We start from the raw sequence: 22,387 nt of genomic DNA on the forward strand, positions 1-22,387 counted from the left end.
GGTGCAGGGTGTGTGCGGATCAGATATGACAGGTCTCTCCTTCTGTACTATCTTGTGTAACCAACCGTCTCTCTGTGATCTCCACATGGATGTCCCAACGCTAAATAGAGCTCAACATGTCCAATGCAGAGCTTGTTATATTCCCTCCTTCCAGAGTCACCATCTCCCCTCACCGGAAACACCACAAATTCCTCATTCTCCCAATCCCGCTGCCCAGGCGTCACCCATAACTCCGCCCTCTCCCGCACCGATAGTAGCCGAGCACAGCGCCAGTGAGCGACTTACCCCCAACATCTCAGCAGTCGGGAAAACATCTCTTAGAATTGTTTGTATTCATTTCCTCTGCTCTGATGACTGTCAGTGTCTGACTGGAGACGCCGGCTTCACTCATCCGAACTTCTCAAATTCTTTATCAATGAAAAAAAACAAAATCATAAAAGTTGAGGGGGTTCATCTCTGTTTTAACTCAAATAGTTAAGTTTTAAACATGTAATTTGCAGCGAATTGAGAAACTCAAATGTTTCAAACGGCTTCAAACACAGTTTGCCGTTTGCTTTATAAAAAACTAAAATACTTTTTTCTATTATTTAAAAATCTAGTTTAGTGTTTTAAAATAAAATTATTTTATAACAGTTTTGAAGCAAACAGCAACCTCAAATGCAGCTGAGAATACAAACTGCAAATGTGTGGCCTTCATAATAGGGAAAGTATCACAGACTGAGCACTGGGGGCCATGTATAAAAACTCAGTGCAGTGTTTATTACAGGTTGGTGATTGCTGCCCACTGACACTATTATATTTATATATATTATGTATAAACTCTGGATATGACAGGTCTGAGCCCATTCACCTCAGCTGATGTAACTTATATGACATTATCTCACCTAAGTCGAACTACAATTCCCGCCATGCCCCGGGAATCTATGGCCTGAGCACCGTGGAGTTTGTCGGGAAATGTAGTTCTTCGCTGTAATCAGTTCAATTTCCACACCAGACTCAACGACTACAACTCCCGTGGTGCACTGCGACGGCCGTCAGCTACGGCACAGACATCGGTCTGGGAAAGTGACAGGCGGAATCCATCTTGCTGCTTCGCACTGACGGCTACTGTGTGGTTCCCGCTCATGTGGGGCTCCCGAGTGTCCGGTCTCGGTATTTCCCGACTCCTCACCTGCCGCCTGGGGCTGTCACTCAGCGCCGACGTTCCGTGGCGGCGAATAGTCCCCGGGCGCCATGGAGCGCTGGGGCTGCAGTACCCCTTGAGTGACACTGGAGGGCGCACTGTGAGCACCCGTTACAACTATAGTCAGCTCTCAAGTCTTCACGTACAGGACGGGCCGCAGTTACTAACAGAAGCCGCTGGAGGGCGCCAGAGACATAGAGAACACAATGAGTGGCAGAAGAATGCACAGCCCAGAGTTCCCCTGCTCGCTGCTGCCGCCCTGCTGGCCTATTGCTACAACAAAGAAAACCCAGATAGAGGTGATTATTATAAATAAATGGTGATGATGATATTATGCAGCAGCTTCAAACAATAGTACATTTGTAATGATATTTGCCATAACCATGTTCTCTACAGAAAGAATATTGCTGTGAATGTCTCTATAGGTTATTTATGTGACAATTCTGGTGACTGACTGATATTAATCCAACATAACTGTTTGCACATATGCATTCAGACTGTGCCTTATTATAGCTTTTATATGTGTGATATAAATATGGTAACTGTACATATAGCATAAGGGTGGCTACAATGTTTCTTTGTATATGATTTTGTATCTTTCATGTTCCCTTATCAACATATTCTCCGATTCCTGGTGCAGGTCCCACACCTGTCTCCTTGTAGTTGCTCCCTCTCTCCTCCAGGGGGAGCCCTGGTCTTCTAGTACAGAAATGGTTTAGAAGTTGCATCTGACATGATGAGTGTGTTATTGTGTATCATTGTGCACGTCACAACCAATTACCACATTAATGAGGACTTTAGCCAGAATGTTTGTCTATTTGTATGTACCAGTCGGTGACGTGTTCAGAGTTAGGAGGGCAGAGATTGGAAGCAGGGACAGGGTTCCTGCTGAGCTCTTATAATCCTGTACAACCAAAGCTGGATTAAGGCTTTGGGGGGCCCGGGGCACTTAAGACAGGGGGGCCCCTAAAATCTTAAAATAAGGGCATAGTGACGCTTCCTGCATTACATCACCTACAGCTCTCCCAGAGGGCTCACCTACGTTGTCTGCATAAGAAAAATCATTGCTTCCCCAAACTAAAATACTGTACATTAAAACAATCATCAAAGCACCACATTAAAATGGGTATTGACACCACACATTAAAACTAGCAATGATATCGCACATGAAAAATACCATTGACACTGCACATGAAAACTAGCAACGATACTGCACATAATATATATATATGTATACACACACATACATGATGCAGCAGATATTCTTTAGGATCCTCTATTTTATTAATCATTACTAAAGTAATTATCAAAGCCTGTCTCTCATATTAAAGCTTTAATTATATATATATATATATATATAATGTACTGAAATCTAATTCAACCTTTAATATATAAGTGGCTGGCTTCAGTAATACTTAAATAATGATTAATAAAGTAGGGGATTATTCTATAACATACTTATTCCTATTCTCTTCATTACCTCTTTAAATTAAAATAAATTGTATACATTGGACAAGTTCCGCCATAAGAGAGGGAATATTTTAGGGCTATCCGGTCTGATACTGTGCCAGTAACAATATATTGTAAGGGTTTTGATGTGTTATATTTGGCTAAAGCATGTACCGTTTGATATATGGCTGTGTTCTTCACCCACTATGTACCCCCCCCTACCCCATTTGTTTTTATTGTCCGTCCCTTCCTCCCCCCTCTTTTTATTTCTGTACCTCTTTAAAAACCCCAAAAAAATTCAAAACTAATAAAAACTTTCTAAAGTTAAAAGAAAATAAAAAAAATTGTATATGATATATTTAAGTGAACTATTATTACAAACTAAGATTGGCCAGAGCAAGTGTGACTCACCTAGGAAGCCATGATCAGCCCACTCCTCACGTCTCTCACAGTTGTCCTCGCCTGTAAGGAGCTGCTGTAGCTCCATTTCGCCCATTTTAGTATGTACAGCAGCCGCGGTGCTGCTGTACATCTGCCCCGTGGGCGCGTGCGTCAGCGGGGCAGCCACAGCTGCACCACCAGGAGAAGTATCGGATCACAGGTGATCCGATCCGATCAGCGGACGACAGACGGCGGGGGGGCCCTCTTAATCCGGCCCTGTGTACAACCTGTAATCATTGTGGTAACAGAGCCCCCAGCGAGGGCAGTAAGAGAAGGGAAGAACAGAGCAGCTGAGCGTCTGGTGTCTTATTTGTGACTTTCCAGCTATTTCTGGACTACAAGTCCCAGCAGGTCTTGCAGCAAAAGTCCTAAATTATTGCTGCTACTGATGTCTTTAAGCAGGACATGTCACCCAACACAAATCAGGTTCCCCTCACTCTGAGTGCGATGAGAACACTTCCTCGAGCCTCTGATTATTTTGTCTATTTATTTAAAGCCCAGGGCGGGGCATTCCATTAACCAAAGTCACACAAATTTAAAAAATGCAAAAAAAAAAACATGCTGAGAGGAGCTGTCTTCATAAGGGGCCCCTTGACCCTGGTACCATAACCATAAGGTGCCTCAGCCAGGGTACAAGAGGTTGCGGGGAGGTGGGAGCGCTGACATCAGTCCCTGCCCAATTGGAGCTTACAGTCTAAATTCCCTAATGTAGACACACACTCACTAAGGTCAATTTGATTGCTGCCAATTAACCTACCAGTATGTTTTTGGCGTGTGGGAGGAAACCGGAGCACCCGGAGGAAACCCACACAAACACGGGGAGAACATACAAACTCCACACAGATAAGGCCATGGTCGGGAATTGAACTTATGACCCCAGTGCTGTGAGGCAGAAGTGCTAACCACTGAGACACCGTGCTGCCCATATGGATGAGGTGATTTCTGGTTGGGGTCTCTCAGCTGGATGTGTAACAATTGCCGAGGCAAAGACAAGCCATGTGCAGCTCAAACATCGGGCTTGGTGCAAAGTGCCCTAATCTGTTAGGTGGGGCCCCGCTCTCCTGTGATGATCAGACACCCGCGGACACTTCTCAGGGGTCACTATGTCCTGGGGGCTCAAGCTGCCGCCATCTGGCCGGAGGACCCAGGTAGACTGACCAGTATGGGGGATACCACAAGTAATAATACTGAGCCTGTCCATCATGTGACAGAGTGAGGCAGAGTGAGCAGCCCTCTAGTAGTATAAACAGAGAGATAATACAGTGTAAGAGTCTGAGTCCCGACATACAGCACTGTATACAGAATCCTTATTGGATGATTTACAGCAGAGATCGTCCCCCTGTGGAACTATAACTCCCAGCATGTCCTGCCCACCTATACACCAGTGGTAGTCACAGATAGCCCAGGCAGGTCCTCTGCATGCACTTGTGCTGGGTTACTCCAGAGACCGCACATCGGGGACTAGTGTCATCACTGAGGTGGGAGGCACATCAGGGACTGTAGACTGATGAGATGCTTTGGGAGCTGATGACTGAGGTGTGAGGCATTTTGTGAGCTGGTGACTGAGGTGTAAGATTGGTGCCTCGGTGGTATTACCAGGGAATATGTGTTCTCCTTCTGCAGGCCAGGTTTGCAGATCTCCCTGTGAGACAATGTGTTTACATCTCCTCTGTAATATATGAATGCTGTGTGCCCCAATGATTATGTACATGTGGTGGGACATACCTTGTACACGTGCAGAGCACCATGTGTGCAGCCTTACTCATGTAATATCCGTTATATATATTGGAAGAATACACTCCCTTCTGTACATTATTTGGATATTACAAGTCTGTACAGATACAGACACACAGCTGGGTCAATGGGGCCTTGTCATGTCCCAGAATTCCTCAGTAACCTCTGATATCCGTAATAACACACAGCAGGGGGGTAGTTACACATTATACATATATTACGTACAGGGGAGTATTACAGGTCAGGCAGCAGAGAGAGCGGTATCGGCACATGTAATATACGGCCTGATGTAGCATCGCATGCACAGCGACTTACACTTTGGCCCTGGCACCTGGAGGAATAGATCTAGGCCACGCTGGGCCCCCTGGAGGTACCCCAGATACCCCTCTTACCCCCATGTTTTACTCCTCCCTGCAGCCGGGTGTAACACCCGTCCTGGGGCTTCATCTGATTTGTGTTATACAGTGACTGGTTATTACTGATATCTGGCTGTAGGATAGATATATTGGGGGGGGGGGTCTTCCTGCACTTTTGCAGATGTTTGGGCATGCTGGGATTTGTAGTTCCAGGATGGTCGCGATTGCTTACACCTGTATTACCTGGGAAGTCTAATACTGATCTCTCCCCCCCAGGTCAGCAGTTGCTGGAGGCTGCGCGGACCAATAACGTGACCGATGTGGAGAGGTGAGAGCCGTGGCCCCCACCGTACCTGTATACTCCTCATTAATGTGACTCTGATATTATTGTATGTTATAATAGGAGAGTAGTGACATCATCACCCCAGTACGACGGACACTGGTACATATCACCTGTATATTATAGTATCCTGATAATGTACAGTTGGCCATATATTCAATCACAATATAACTGTCACTTACACACAGAGAAAGCCGCCATCTTGTGGGTGGAACCAATGTTTATACCCGTTTACTAGGAGCTGTGACATCACCGAGTGACCTGCCTCTTTCCTCGGTGAGGTCATTGGTTCCTAGAGGGTTGATTGGCTGGATAAATATTGGTTCCCGCCCACAAGATGGCCACCTCTATGTCCATATATGTGAGGGTACAGGCACTGCGTTTCTGGACCGGACCCCAACACCTTGCTCACCCCAATCTGATACGTCCAGACCCTGTGTGCAGGTACGTCCTCTCCCTATCCAGCTTACACAAAATGGGGTCACAGCTGGTCCGGGAATGGGCTGGATTTATCCGCACCATTATTCTGGGGATATAATGTTCTATCCGCTTCTTCTGTAATAAGATAAATCTAGAGGTCACCTGACTTATCTCTACGTTCCCCAGATTCACAGATCGGCTTCCACCGTCCGGCTGATTCCAGAACCGGGAACTGTCAGTGTGAGATTGGTCCTGCGTGACAGTAAAGGGTTAACTTCGGTCCTCTCTCTTCTAGGTTACTGCGGGAAAAGGTGGACCCCAACTCACGGCACAAACTCGGATGGACCCCTCTCATGGTGGCAGCGATCGGGAGAAATCGCAGGTACGATCGGTAGCTCAATCCACAGACTGTCCTATGTCTATGTACTGAGACCTCCAATATTCCTGATAGGCCTCTTATACACAGCAAAGGCACTAATACCCCACCAAGCCTCCACTGCGGCCTCCTGTCCCTACCTCCTGTATGCCCCATCGGTGCTTTCTCTGCTTTATACCCACCGAGCCTCCACTGCGGCCCCCTGTCCCTACCCTCTGTATGCCCCATCGATGCTTTCTCTGCTTTATACCCATTGAGCCTCCACCTGCGGCCCCCTGTCCCTACCCTCTGTATGCCCCATCGATGCTTTCTCTGCTTTATACCCATTGAGCCTCCACCTGCGGCCCCCTGTCCCTACCTCCTGTATACCCCATCAGTGCTTTCTCTGCTTTATACCCACCAAGCCTCCACTGCGGCCTCCTGTCCCTACCTCCTGTATGCCCCATCGGTGCTTTCTCTGCTTTATACCCACCGAGCCTCCACTGCGGCCCCCTGTCCCTACCCTCTGTATGCCCCATCGATGCTTTCTCTGCTTTATACCCATTGAGCCTCCACCTGCGGCCCCCTGTCCCTACCCTCTGTATGCCCCATCGATGCTTTCTCTGCTTTATACCCATCGAGCCTCCACCTGCGGCCCCCTGTCCCTACCCTCTGTATGCCCCATCGGTGTTTTCTCTGCTTTATACCCATTGAGCCTCCACTGCGGCCCCCTGTCCCTACCTCCTGTATACCCCATCAGTGCTTTCTCTGCTTTATACCCACCGAGCCTCCACTGCGGCCCCCTGTCCCTACCCCCTGTATGCCCCATCGGTGCTTTCTCTGCTTTATACCCATTGAGCCTCCACCTGCGGCCCCCTGTCCCTACCCTCTGTATGCCCCATCGATGCTTTCTCTGCTTTATACCCATCGAGCCTCCACCTGCGGCCCCCTGTCCCTACCCTCTGTATGCCCCATCGGTGTTTTCTCTGCTTTATACCCATTGAGCCTCCACCTGCGGCCCCCTGTCCCTACCTCCTGTATGCCCCATCAGTGCTTTCTCTGCTTTATACCCACCGAGCCTCCACTGCGGCCTCCTGTCCCTACCCCCTGTATGCCCCATCGGTGCTTTCTCTGCTTTATACCCATTGAGCCTCCACCTGCGGCCCCCTGTCCCTACCCTCTGTATGCCCCATCGATGCTTTCTCTGCTTTATACCCACCGAGCCTCCACCTGGGGCCTCCTGTCCCTACCCCCTGTATGCCCCATCAGTGCTTTCTCTGCTTTATACCCACCGAGCCTCCACTGCGGCCTCCTGTCCCTACCCCCTGTATGCCCCATCGGTGCTTTCTCTGCTTTATACCCATTGAGCCTCCACCTGCGGCCCCCTGTCCCTACCCTCTGTATGCCCCATCGATGCTTTCTCTGCTTTATACCCACCGAGCCTCCACCTGGGGCCTCCTGTCCCTACCCCCTGTATGCCCCATCAGTGCTTTCTCTGCTTTATACCTACCGAGCCTCCACTGCGGCCTCCTGTCCCTACCCCCTGTATGCCCCATCGGTGCTTTCTCTGCTTTATACCCACCGAGCCTCCACTGCGGCCTCCTGTCTCTACCTCCTGTATGCCCCATCAGTGCTTTATACCCACTGAGCCTTCACCTGCGTCCCCCTGTCCCTACCTCCTGTATGCCCCATCGGTGCTTTCTCTGCTTTATACCCACCGAGCCTCCACTGCGGCCCCCTGTCCCTACCCCCTGTATGCCCCATTGGTGCTTTCTCTGCTTTATACCCACCGAGCCTCCACTGCGACCCCCTGTCCCTACCGCCTGTATGCCCCATCGGTGCTTTCTCTGCTTTATACCCACCGAGCCTCCACTGCGGCCCCCTGTCCCTACCTCCTGTATGCCCCATCGGTGCTTTCTCTGCTTTATACCCACCGAGCCTCCACTGCGGCCCCCTGTCCCTACCGCCTGTATGCCCCATCGGTGCTTTCTCTGCTTTATACCCACCGAGCCTCCACTGCGGCCCCCTGTCCCTACCTCCTGTATGCCCCATCGGTGCTTTCTCTGCTTTATACCCACCGAGCCTCCACTGCGGCCCCCTGTCCCTACCTCCTGTATACCCCATCAGTGCTTTCTCTGCTTTATACCCACCGAGCCTCCACTGCGGCCCCCTGTCCCTACCGCCTGTATGCCCCATCGGTGCTTTCTCTGCTTTATACCCACTGAGCCTCCACTGCGGCCTCCTGTCCCTACCCCCTGTATGCCCCATCAGTGCTTTCTCTGCTTTATACCCACCGAGCCTCCACTGCGGCCTCCTGTCCCTACCTCCTGTATGCCCCATCGGTGCTTTCTCTGCTTTATACCCACCGAGCCTCCACTGCAGCCCCCTGTCCCTACCTCCTGTATGCCCCATCGATGCTTTATACCCACCGAGCCTCCACTGCGGCCCCCTGTCCCTACCTCCTGTATGCCCCATCGGTGCTTTCTCTGCTTTATACCCACCGAGCCTCCACTGCGGCCCCCTGTCCCTACCTCCTGTATGCCCCATCGATGCTTTATACCCACCGAGCCTCCACTGCGGCCCCCTGTCCCTACCGCCTGTATGCCCCATCGGTGCTTTCTCTGCTTTATACCCACCGAGCCTCCACTGCGGCCCCCTGTCCCTACCTCCTGTATGCCCCATCGGTGCTTTCTCTGCTTTATACCCACCGAGCCTCCACTGCAGCCCCCTGTCCCTACCTCCTGTATGCCCCATCGATGCTTTATACCCACCGAGCCTCCACTGCGGCCCCCTGTCCCTACCTCCTGTATGCCCCATCGGTGCTTTCTCTGCTTTATACCCACCGAGCCTCCACTGCGGCCCCCTGTCCCTACCTCCTGTATGCCCCATCGATGCTTTATACCCACCGAGCCTCCACTGCGGCCCCCTGTCCCTACCGCCTGTATGCCCCATCGGTGCTTTCTCTGCTTTATACCCACCGAGCCTCCACTGCGGCCCCCTGTCCCTACCTCCTGTATGCCCCATCGGTGCTTTCTCTGCTTTATACCCACCGAGCCTCCACTGCGGCCCCCTGTCCCTACCTCCTGTATACCCCATCAGTGCTTTCTCTGCTTTATACCCACCGAGCCTCCACTGCGGCCCCCTGTCCCTACCGCCTGTATGCCCCATCGGTGCTTTCTCTGCTTTATACCCACTGAGCCTCCACTGCGGCCTCCTGTCCCTACCCCCTGTATGCCCCATCAGTGCTTTCTCTGCTTTATACCCACCGAGCCTCCACTGCGGCCTCCTGTCCCTACCTCCTGTATGCCCCATCGGTGCTTTCTCTGCTTTATACCCACCGAGCCTCCACTGCAGCCCCCTGTCCCTACCTCCTGTATGCCCCATCGATGCTTTATACCCACCGAGCCTCCACTGCGGCCCCCTGTCCCTACCTCCTGTATGCCCCATCGGTGCTTTCTCTGCTTTATACCCACCGAGCCTCCACTGCGGCCCCCTGTCCCTACCTCCTGTATGCCCCATCGATGCTTTATACCCACCGAGCCTCCACTGCGGCCCCCTGTCCCTACCTCCTGTATGCCCCATCGGTGCTTTATACCCACCGAGCACCAGGCTCATATTAAATTAGTCTCTGGGGAGGCTGAGGGGTGTAGGAGTTGGATATATGAAGGACATTCTGGGGTAAACAAGGGTTGTAAAGGGCTCATGGAGGTGAGTTGGGGTATAATTGACATACAGGAAATCCAACAGCTGTTGCGGATATTCCTGTGGGATCATAAAGTCATACGTGGTCTCTTTATAATTGAACGTATTATTTTACCTTACTACCGAGATTACAGGGTATGTGTGGCCCTATGGAAGGTAAGAGGGCCACACGTGAGATGCCCTATGGTCAGCGCACATTGCAGCCCGGTACGAGGAATCCTCACTTCATCTTCATTAATAACTGAGTGTGTGTCTCTAGCCGGGGTATAATCCTGGGGACCAGTCAGAAATGGGGGTGATATAAATGGACATATTCTGTATAGAGCACTGATCTGTGTTATTCATAGAAAGTAAAACTGCAATGGATTATATATATAAATATAAGACAGGGGGGGTGTGTGGTGTCTTTCTGAAGGTCCTCGTGGTCGGGCGTTGGTCCGTCTTTGTGCTGCGCTGCGTCTGATCTAGTATCTGTGAGATCCTGGTATCTGTGAGCTCCTGGTATCTGTGAGCTCCTGGCATCTGTGAGATCCTGGCATCTGTGAGCTCCTGGTATCTGTGAGCTCCTGGTATCTGTGAGCTCCTGGTATCTGTGAGCTCCTAGTATCTGTGAGCTCCTGGTATCTGTGAGCTCCTGGTATCTGTGAGCTCCTAGTATCTGTGAGCTCCTAGTATCTGTGAGCTCCTAGTATCTGTGAGCTCCTGGTATCTGTGAGCTCCTGGTATCTTTATCAATGCTCCGTGTTACGTCGGCCTCCCAATCCTCCATTGTGACCTGTGCGGTTCCTCTTCCCTCCATTGATCTTGTTCCCAGGGAGATCAGCTCTCACCTTGGGCTGTTTGCTGACCCCCTAACCAGATCCAACCAGTGGTGTAAAGAGAAATCCAATTTGGCCGCCGGCATTGAAGACCTGGTGACGTTTGATGTTTTCCCCCTGCACTCGGCCGAGTCACAAGTTCATAAATGACAAAAAGGACTTTAATGACTTGGGACAACACAGGATTAAGGACGGCGGGACAATAGGTGGATATCCGCTCTCGAGCGGCACGGCCCGGGCCCCCGTGTGCCGTGTTCGTGTGTGGTGCGTTTTTTTGACAAGATGCCATGACAAGCTCAATGCCAGGAGACCCCCATCAAGGTCGTCCGTTAAGAGGCTTTCCGCAGCCCCCGTGTTTGTTTAACTTTCATGTCTCTGTGGCCGTTGTGTTACTGTGCTCAGTGGTGAGAGGCCGGGACAATGGTCAGCGCTGATCCGTGAAGGTTGTTGACTCTTCCAGCCGAGCGTCGGAGCAGAACGGGAGTGAAAGGGCCGAGGAGGGCGGAACCTTCACCCACAAGTGTCCTGATCTCCGCCAGGACGGGTCAATACTCCCTGTCCACCTGCCTGAGCGTCGCTTAGATGTCCGCAAGGTGCAAATCATCAGCTGGAGGAAATGGATAAATAAATCTATACAAATTGTGTTACTTCCTCTCACTGGGAATTTAAAAATGTTAAACACATTTATTCCACCTGATCTGGTGGTTATGATGCAGTCTGGTCACCGTCTCGCTGTAGGTGTATTGGGGAGAAAAATTATTCCTGTTGGGTTGTCCAAAATTTAGAAAACTTCCATCCATTATATCGGAGAACCAACGGCCGGTTCTGTTAAAGAACCCGGAGGGGTTTACGTTCCACTCTAACATTTAGATTCCTCCCAGTTTCCTGACTTAGAGGACAACAAACTTTCTAATTATATATACGTTAAAGTTTGATACTAGAGCTAATAAGGATGAAGTGTTTCTACATCTGGCTCCCCTTCCCCTACAGAATCCTTTTCAAACTCCTCACCACCACTTACAAGGCTCTCTCTCAGTCTACTGCCCCTTACATCTCTAACCTCCTCTCCATTCACACTCCCCCCCGCTCCCTGCGCTCGGCCAATGATCGCCGCCTCTCCTCCACTCTGATCACCTCTTCCCACTCTAGAATCCAAGACTTCTCCCGTGCTGCACCCCTTCACTGGAACGACCTCCCTCGCTCCATTCGTCTCTCACCCAATCTGTGCTCCTTCAAGCGGGCACTTAAAACTCACCTGTTCCTTAAGGCCTACCAACCATCCACTTAACCACTCACCCTTCTGTTTCTCCCCTGGCTCCTTTCCTCTCTCCCCGTTGCTTCACTGGCTCCCTTTTGTGCCTGACTTTGTTTACCCTCCCTTAGGATGTAAGCTCGAATGAGCAGGGCCCTCTTCCCTCCTGTCTCCATACCTGTTCTTCTGCTCCGTCTCTACTGTATCTGCCTGCTTGGAGTTTCTGAAGTACTGGTACTTTGTGTTTATTGACCTGTACTGTTTTACCCTGTATAGTCTACTGTTTGTACCATGTTCGGCGCTGCGGAAACCTTGTGGCGCCTAACAAATAAACGATAATAATAATAATAATAATACATCTCTCTGTGCCCGTATCACTGTCCAATACTGAGTGGAGATCCGTGTGGGAGTGCGGTCCGTCCTGTGGATCCAGCGCTGCCCAGTTTAGCAAGAGGAAAGCGTTTCACAGATCACTTCATGGAGGTTGTTATAACTGTGAGCGCTGTAACTAACTCTATGACCAATCGCAGATTGCTCGCGTTAACTATAAATTCTTATAGCGCTGATTTAAGATGGGGATTTATTAAAATTGATTGGCCGGGACAACGATCACCTGCTGGTTGTAGTGGGGTGTTGCTCCCTTCACAGTTATCCCAATTCTATAATAAGTGTCGTTCTGCGTTCTATGTCAGGTCTGATCCTTAATGCTGCCAAACCCCATTGATTACTGGGATCCTGGTAACGTCATGCTGAAAACATGATTTAGGAGATGACCGTTTGTACATGGAGACTATTACCCATAATCCTCTCTGCTGTAACAGTCCTTCTGCTTTGGGACTTTGCTTCCAGACTATTGTTCCATTCTGATACGAGGTTTGGAGAACTTGACTCCTACCATAACAACTGTGCGTTGACGGCCCAGAATAACAACACGTGAATGTAATCTCGTTACTTTGTCACGTTACTTAGTTCCCTCTCTATAGATCCAATGTATTGATAACTGTGTAGCAGGAACTTCCGAGGATATAGCCTGGATGTGTATAAAGTATAGATCACCCGGAGAGTACACGGTATTAATTATATACGCCGCAAGGCCTGGAGCCGCGGTCACACACGGGTGTCCTTCTGTAAAAGGATCTTGGTTGAGTGGTCCCGTCTGCCAGACACGACAAGGTGTCTCCCGTGTTGCCCTCCGCACTGACTCCTATAGTGACCTTTCCCTGCTCCTCGGCCCTATTGTTCTCTCTCTGCAATGAATGTTAGTGCAGATCGATACCAGCAGGTTTCATATCCGTTTACGTGGGACGCTCTTATTATCCCTCTAATTCCCGAATCAAAGCCTCACAATACATTGCTGGCTGTTAATAGGGGTAGTGGGGGTTCCAGCGATTCGGACAGAGCCAGGCTCGTCCCCGGTGACTAATCATCTATCTCTGGACACAGTGACTACATATAGTCTGTATAGATCTGTGCAATAGATATGAAGTTTGGATCATTGTTTGGATGTCCTGCAAGGTGGCCGCCCCCCCCCCCCCGTGACGTGCATCACAAATCTCTTTATACAGCCTCTCTATGTATAATGTTACGGGGTGTGAAATCCTCCTGGAACAGCTGAATTAATGACGCTTGTCACACGTCGTCTTCTGATACATTTTACTGGTCACTGTCGTAGACTAAGCTAAAGATGCTGAAAATGCAGAAGAGCCACTTGTTGGTCCTGTACATGTATTTACTGACACGTGATGTTCCCCTATTTAATGCTGAAAGATGAGGGTCAGCTGCGTGGTTACACTGGAGACCACGTTTTGTATTTGGATTAATAGTTATCTTCGTGTAAATATTCACGGTCATTAAAACACTTGTTTTTCCTTCCACACGGGTCCCGTAATCCGTTCTGCATTGTGTTCTAGTATTATGGGCTTACCGTAATGTCACTGGCTGGAACCCTACCATATCCTCATCTATGCCGCCACCAAATCGTGTGCCCTTTCTCTCCCACCGAGGTTACTGTAGTAATCTTACAGACAATCCTAAATAATATGTGTGCTGAAAATGAGGAAAATAAAAAAAAAATATGTCCCCCCAGTTATCTTCTCTGTTCTTCATTAAATAGAACTTACTTCTGAACCGTTCTCTTTCAGCCCATAATCTCTGTAGGTAACTCTATGTGACCGGACCTCTCCGTAAATCAGTGATTCTCATCCTAGTCCTCAGACCTCCCCCACAGTGTATGTGGTGTAGATGTCCTCACAAGATTGTCCTGGTTCAGGAGATCAATATAACATGTCCCCTGGTGACTTGTCCTGGTTCAGTCCTCCTGGCCAGGCCTTCGTGTAGGCACCTCTGTGTGACCGGACCGTCCGATCCGAGTATTGTATTACTGTGTGTTGCCCGCCAGCCACTCATGGCATTATGTACATGTTTGTGGTGTATATTTAAGCACTGGGAGCCCCTCATGTAGGTGTGTCCTTCTGCTGCACCCACCCCTGTTGGTATCTATAGGAACGTTATTCTGTATACCTTCAAATAAAGAATTGGGCCCAACTGCATTGTGATTGTATCTTCTGCAGCTGAAGCTCCGTACAGTTATAACTGTGTGCGCCTCTAATGGCCTAATTAGATTGTAAGCTCTTTGAGGCAGTACCCCTTATTGTCTCCTAAATATAAATTGTGCCTTATGTAATGTAATGCTCACTGTAGGCAGCTCTTCTCCCTGTGTGTTATATAAATATACCCATTGTATTTCTGCCCCTCACGGCCCTGTTCTGTCCCCGCAGTATCATCAAGTCCTTGCTGCAGGCGGGAGCGGATCCGAACCTGGGCGATGAGTTCTCCAGTGTGTACGAGGTGGCGAAGGAGAAGAACTTGCACTCACTGGAAGGTGACTTTGTTTTTAAATAAAAATTGCTGAATATTTATTGGCTTCATCTGCGCTCTGTTTTATCGCGAGGACTTGTGCAGTTCACGTCTATCCCTCACTGCTGATGTCACACTGACCGCCTCCCGGTTCCGCTTTTGTAACTTTTATGTGTATTTTTATAGATGTACAGTGTGTTGCCCAAGGTTGTTGCTGCTGTTGTCTCCTATGAATCATCATCATCATCATTTATTTATATAGCGCCAGCAAATTCCGTAGCGCTTTACAATTTGGACCAAACATTAATAAGACAATACTGGGTAATACAGACAGACAGAGAGGTAAGAGAACCCTGCGCGCAAGCTTACAATCTATAGGACAATGGGAGTTAGAAACACAAGGGCATGTGTTACATCATATTGCACAATGGACCAGCTAGAACGCAAAGGTAAAAGTATTGAGTGGGCTATGTGTGTTGCAATGTTGGTCAGAGGGTTGTTGTCTTGTGTTAGCTGTGTAGAGGGTGGTAATAGGGTAACCTAGGGAGATTAAGAGGGTGGTAGAGGAATATTATAACCTTGTCTGAAGAGGTGGGTTTTCAGTGAACACTTGAAGGTTTGAAGACTAGAGGAAAGTCTTACTGTGCGAGGGAGGGAATTCCACAAAGTATGTGCAGCCCGAAAAAAATCCTGTAACCGAGAATGGGAGGATGTGATGAGAGTGGAGGAGAGACGTAGATCTTGTGCAGAACGTAGGTGTCGAGTAGGGAGATATTTTGAGACAAGTGAGGAAATGTATGTCGGTGCAATTTTGTTGATGACCTTGTAGGTTAGTAGAAGAATTTTATATTGGATTCGTTGAAATACAGGCAGCCAATCTAGAGACAGAGTTTCTCAGCAGAGGAATAACGGTTAGTAAGGAAAATCAATCTAGCCGCTGTGTGCAAAATAGATTGTAGGGGTTCAAGTCTGACTTTGGGAAGACCAGTAAGGAGGGAATTGCAATAGTCGATGCGGGAGATGATAAGTTCATGAATTAATGTTTTTGAATATCTTTTAGCTGGTGAAAGTGTGACACCTGCTGGTAACTACAAAGAACTACACTCACACCAAATGAAATGTTTAGCAATGTGTTTATAACTTTCCAATGATGCATGGACCTTGCTTTATATATAGATGGCCTATGGCAAGGAGCAGCCTTACTGCACCCAGACAGTCTGTCTGTCCCTCTGCACTGACTTGTGTGACTGTATGGTATTACAATGTGCTCTACCATGGACGGGCCATATGATTTACTTCATACTGTTAATACATTGTATTCGGATGGTATTATTCCATTAACGTCCTCTCTCCTGTAGGGTCGTGTGTAGGTTTCATCTTCTAGGTACATGAATTCTATATCTGTAACGTAGAGAGATGACACATGGGAGGTGAATGTATAGAGGTCGGAAGACGTCACTTATCCTCTGTTACGTTGATGTAACCCTTCAGAGGTGAATAGACAACGTTTAGCGTAGTGTCGTATAATCCGCCGCTACGGCGCAGCGATCGGCACGGTTCCCGCGTGGGGCCCAGGTTCTGTCCTGACCAGGGTGCTGCCTGCTGGAGTCTGTGAGCCTAATTCATTAACGTCAGTTTTGTGTGTATAATCTGCACAATCACTCTGCGATGTCCACAGCCGGACCACACGTCACAGGACACGGCAACGGTCATTTCATCTTCAATCAGAGGACCCTTATTACTGCCTATAATTTCAGGGAGGGAACTTGGGGGGGACTGGTCGTATCCAGGTAGTCAGTGTACAGTAAGGAGGTGCCAAGCTGGAGCGCAGCAACATCCGTTTAGTCTCTGGGCATCTATAAGGAGCCTGATTATCAACCGAATCTCTTGCGCCATCTACAGGTCAGGTGTAAGTGCTGATTACTAGAGATGACGGCTGTGTGTACAGCTAGAACATGTTTACAATCAGGAGCAGCTATAGAAACGTATTTTATGTTCAGTAGACATTAATTACATCCTAATTAATGTGTTTCATGGGGGGAAAAAAAACACTCTTTTTTTTTTTTTTTAATGTTTTTATCATTTCTCTGTATTATAAACAGGTGACATTAAGTGAATATTTTTTTTTGCCTGTGACTCGATATTGTACATTAGACGTATCCTGCAGTGTTCTGTGTAATAGAGCAGATTGGAGCTGCCTTTGTATTCATCACCCTCTCGTATCTTCAGATCCGCTCCTTGTGAATTCGGGCGTACACCCAATTTACGTGTGTTTTAAAACAAACGTGTGCGATACTATGAGAGCGGCTGGGACCGGGCAAAGCGGTTTCTCTGAAACTTTATGTGTAAATTATAGGTCGAAATAAGTCCAGCTTAACCCCTTAATGACCGTGTAGGGGACATGTCGGCGTCGCCAGGAATAACGTTTATGTCCTATTCCGCCCCGCTGAATATTATATTGAGTTGTTGGCAGAGATGGGGGTTCTTTTCTTAAGAGTGGACTAAATACATATTTGTTTTTTTGTTCATTCTACAGGGAACCAGACTCTCTTGTCCTTGATTCTTTCCATGTTTTCACACAACTAGGACGACCCCAGAGATTGACTCTGCTTGTCCTGATTTCATGGGTGCCAGATATATGTACATAGGTGGGAGATGGGACCCTCGCACTGTGTTGGTCCTGACCCCCTGCACCCTAATGATAATACATCACTTGCTGCACCAGTTGTGGTGACCTTTCACCTTCAGTCCTCATGGACCATAACTAAGGTCACCATCGCGATGACCGGTTCTAAAGATAGAGCACAGTGTCCAGGATCAGCCGGGGCGCGGGGTTAGGAACAAATGGGGGTTTGTTCCCTAATGACAGAACTAACGGTGACTCGCTGAGAGGTCGGCACAACCAAATCAATCAACTCCAGAAGTCTGAGACATCGTCCCACCGCGTGACGCCGATCCGATGACTGTTTTATCTTTGTATTAATAAAATCTTAATGTTCTCCATCTTTTATTTATAAGTCCTCCAATAAAAAAGTAACAAAAATGAAACATTCTTAGTTTCAGAACCGACCATCTGTATCTGTATCTGTATCTGTAGAAAAGACGACTTCAGCAATGTCAGTATTTCCCATTTGAAACATGCATCATACTCCCGTGTGCGGATCAAGGGGACCAGGAGGTCGTGCCGCTGCTCGTACACGTGTCCTGGAGACATGATGCTGCTCTCACGCGCCCCGGAGGCGTGCCGCTGCTCGTACACGTGTCCTGGAGACATGCCACTGCTCGTACACGTGTCCTGGAGACATGATGCTGCTCTCACGCGTGTCCTGGAGACATGATGCTGCTCTCACGCGCCCCGGAGGCGTGCCGCTGCTCGTACACGTGTCCTGGAGACATGATGCTGCTCTCACGTGCCCTGGAGGCGTGCCGCTGCTCGTACACGTGTCCTGGAGACATGATGCTGCTCTCACGTGCCCTGGAGGCGTGCCGCTGCTCGTACACGTGTCCTGGAGACATGATGCTGCTCTCACGCGCCCCGGAGGCGTGACGCTGCTCGTACACGTGTCCTGGAGACATGATGCTGCTCTCACGCGCCCCGGAGGCGTGCCGCTGCTCGTACACGTGTCCTGGAGACATGATGCTGCTCTCACGCGCCCCGGAGGCGTGCCGCTGCTCGTACACGTGTCCTGGAGACATGATGCTGCTCTCACGCGCCCCGGAGGTGTGACGCTGCTCGTACACGTGTCCTGGAGACATGATGCTGCTCTCACGTGCCCTGGAGGTGTGACGCTGCTCATACACGTGTCCTGGAGACATGATGCTGCTCTCATGTGCCCTGGAGGCGTGCCGCTGCTCGTACACGTGTCCTGGAGACATGATGCTGCTCTCACGTGCCCTGGAGGTGTGACGCTGCTCATACACGTGTCCTGGAGACATGATGCTGCTCTCACACGCCCCGGAGGTGTGCCGCTGCTCGTACACGTGTCCTGGAGACATGATGCTGCTCTCATGTGCCCTGGAGGTGTGACGCTGCTCGTACACGTGTCCTGGAGACATGATGCTGCTCTCACGTGCCCTGGAGGTGTGACGCTGCTCGTACACGTGTCCTGGAGACATGATGCTGCTCTCACGCGCCCCGGAGGTGTGCCGCTGCTCGTACACGTGTCCTGGAGACATGATGCTGCTCTCACGTGCCCTGGAGGTGTGACGCTGCTCGTACACGTGTCCTGGAGACATGATGCTGCTCTCACGTGCCCTGGAGGTGTGACGCTGCTCGTACACGTGTCCTGGAGACATGATGCTGCTCTCACGCGCCCCGGAGGTGTGCCGCTGCTCGTACACGTGTCCTGGAGACATGATGCTGCTCTCACGCGCCCCGGAGGTGTGCCGCTGCTCGTACACGTGTCCTGGAGACATGATGCTGCTCTCACGCGCCCCGGAGGTGTGCCGCTGATCGTACACGTGTCCTGGAGACATGATGCTGCTCTCACGTGCCCTGGAGCTGTGACGCTGCTCTTACACGTGTCCTGGAGACATGATGCTGCTCTCACGTGTCCTGTAGCCGTGACGCTGGATGAGGAGCTGACGGGAAGATAAAGGTTTAATTTCCCTGTCTGACGTGTTTTCCATTACTAAATAAATTGGCGCAGGAGCTCAGACCTGTTATTATTATGTATAAGTGTCGCTGCCTTTTTTCTATGATGGTTTATTTATTTTACTGCTGAATAGTTTGTTACATGTCAGACAGTGTAAGGCGGTTATTACAGAGGTGAGAACTGCGCCCACGTCGTGTTTCAGCCTATTGAGAGCCCGGATGCCAGATATGGATTTAATAGCGCTGTCGCATAGTGATTGGTTTGTGTAATAAGCGCAGTGTGAGACCAGCACAGAGAAGGTGGGTGTATGTATCATCATAGGGGGACGCCGCAGTGTAGAAGACGCTAATTGTCACCGCGTAAGTAATAATCCGCGTATTACTCTACGACTTGAGAGGCAGAATGAGGGAGGGACGGGCGGTCTAGCGTTGGCCGAGTACAGTATGGGGCGTGTTCGCTAATGGCAAATGGGGCAAACCTGCACGGACACCCAGATACACCTGTCAGGAAGCGGACATGTAGCGAGTGCGCCACTGATGACTGACAACGGTCAGCACCACTAGCTAGACCAGGCCGGGACATCATGCGGATCTCCAGGTGTGACTACAAATCCCAGCATGCCCCGCCAGCCAAGAGCCACAGTTTGTCCAGGACTGATCAGTGATCATCTGATCTTCTTTACTTGTGGCTATATTATAGGATTCAGCTGCTCTTTGCTAGTGTATTATTTACTACCCCCCACCCCCCAACACTGGCGTCCTATAGAGATAAGTTATTTATATGATACTGAATAGTGACTGTGTGTCCTGCGATCAAAACAAAAAGATCCCGCAGAGGGTTAATCTAGGTGATTCTCTTACACGTCCTGTTTATTTGTAGTCAGATATATTCTGTAATGTTCTATATCTGCTGGGTACATATTTATTTATGTAGTAATACATACGTGTACATATAAAACATGTGATATGAAGTCTCCTGGATCCAAATTTGATATATATATTCTTTTTTTTCTTAGTGTTTCACCTGTTCTTGGTCCGTGAGTTGATCTGTAGCAGATTGTCAGCTCTTCTGCCCGGTCCTGCTGTTTTGTTTTTATTGCATTCTCATTCCCCAGCCCCGTGCACATATTTCAATTTCATAAAAGCATCCAAACCGCGACATGAGAAGAAATATATTAGACATTTGTGGGGCCGGCAGCGAGCGGAGATGATCCAGGCGTCTCGGTGATGGATGTTAGTCGCGGTTTCCCCTGACGCGTTATCGAGTTTCCCATCATAATGTCCCGCTCCTGTATTTCTTACAGATGATGACTGAGCTGTCACAGAGAGGCAGGGGGAGCAGGGAACAGACACACACACCCAATAGTAATAAGACTTTAATCTCTTTACAGCTCTGCTGCCTAGTATCTCAGATTCATCTTCCCTGACACACAACAGTCATCTGCTCCCATATACTGCTGTCTCTTAACTCTTCCTGGAGCGTCCTCAGCTTGTGCTAAACGCCGGCTGCTAATTCACGGCTTTATATCCACATAAATTACCTTTCTGTTATTCTGACCACATAACGTTCAGTCTGATCTCCAATATTGTAACAATATGGGGGGCAATCGAGCTAATGCAATTAGTGTAGATCCCTCAAAGCGATTGATTGGCCGAGTCGTCTGCCCCAAAGTGTGTGTTGTGCAATTATAAAATGTAACGTTTGCTATAATTATATTGTTATTTATTGATGCGATTCTATAGGGGGAAAAACGTTTTTTGTTTTGCAGATGGCTGTCTCTTCTCTCCGCCATTGTATGGTTGTCTTGTTGTAATGTGATCACACACTCGGTGATTTTATATGGTCATTTGGCCAATTATAAAAAAAATTGTGTTGTAATAGCCACATGTTAGGTTTCAGGGAAAACAAATGAGACTTTTCCATATTCTAAGTTATTCAGCCGAATGTAGCTGGTCGGTTACTGGTTCCAGTCATTACCCAACCGCGGTATTATAGCCCTATTGCGTGTGGGCGCTCAGCCGGACTGCTAATGGCTGCTTTTGGCCACCACTGGCTACCGGTCCAGATTAGGGATCATGCCGGATGTTGAGGTCTATGGTCAGCTGGAGAGAGGCATCAAAATGATGCTTTGGTTAAATAAGTAGTTTTGGTTACAAGCTCTTCAGCCTAGTGAGAGATCTTCAGGCACGTTGTTGCTAGACACATGTTAAGTAACAGATTGAATGGGCTTGGGAGCTTACAATTCAATCCGCTCATTTATCCAGTAAATAATATTCCATGTTTTCTCTTTGTATCTCTGTTCGTTCTGCCCGCAGGGAGGTTATTATATAACGGATATCTGTAAAACATGGTATATTGTTACAGAACCGGCATTCCATGTTCTAGATTCTGGGGTCACGTCTGTTTTTTTCTGGACTGTCCCAGAACCCTGTCCTGCTACTTTCCATATATATTCGTATGTTTCCCAACTGTCTCCAGGAATGTAAAACCTGGAATAAAAAATGTCATCTCGCTCGTCAGCCAATCAGTGTAGCCAAGTCTTCCGGAATCGTTTAATGACTTAATTATTGACTACGTACATGTGATCAGATCCTGGACATCTACATACATGTGGATGTACACTAGTGACACGGCTCGCTATATGTGATCAGATCCTGGACGTCTACATACATGTGGATGTACACTAGTGACACGGCTCGCTATATGTGATCATATCCTGGACATCTACATACATGTGGATGTACACTAGTGACACGGCTCGCTATCAGTGATCAGATCCTGGACATCTACATACATGTGGATGTACACTAGTGACACGGCTCGCTATCAGTGATCAGATCCTGGACATCTACATACATGTGGATGTACACTAGTGACACGGTTCGC

At 48.9% G+C, this 22,387-nt stretch overlaps 1 protein-coding gene across 1 annotated transcript in view; it reads left to right on the forward strand.

The window, feature by feature from the left end:
- The first annotated feature begins 1,124 nt into the window (after window positions 1-1,124).
- The window catches only part of CLPB (ClpB family mitochondrial disaggregase), a 71,402-nt gene continuing 50,139 nt past the window's right edge, over window positions 1,125-22,387 (forward strand). The window contains exons 1-4 of the mRNA XM_075198349.1: window positions 1,125-1,482; window positions 5,440-5,491; window positions 6,219-6,305; window positions 14,828-14,931. Of these exons, the coding sequence (XP_075054450.1) occupies window positions 1,125-1,482; window positions 5,440-5,491; window positions 6,219-6,305; window positions 14,828-14,931 (601 nt within the window). The remainder of the gene's footprint in view (window positions 1,483-5,439; window positions 5,492-6,218; window positions 6,306-14,827; window positions 14,932-22,387) is intronic.

Source organism: Mixophyes fleayi, chromosome 2, assembly GCF_038048845.1.
Source record: "Mixophyes fleayi isolate aMixFle1 chromosome 2, aMixFle1.hap1, whole genome shotgun sequence".
NCBI lineage: Eukaryota > Metazoa > Chordata > Amphibia > Anura > Limnodynastidae > Mixophyes > Mixophyes fleayi.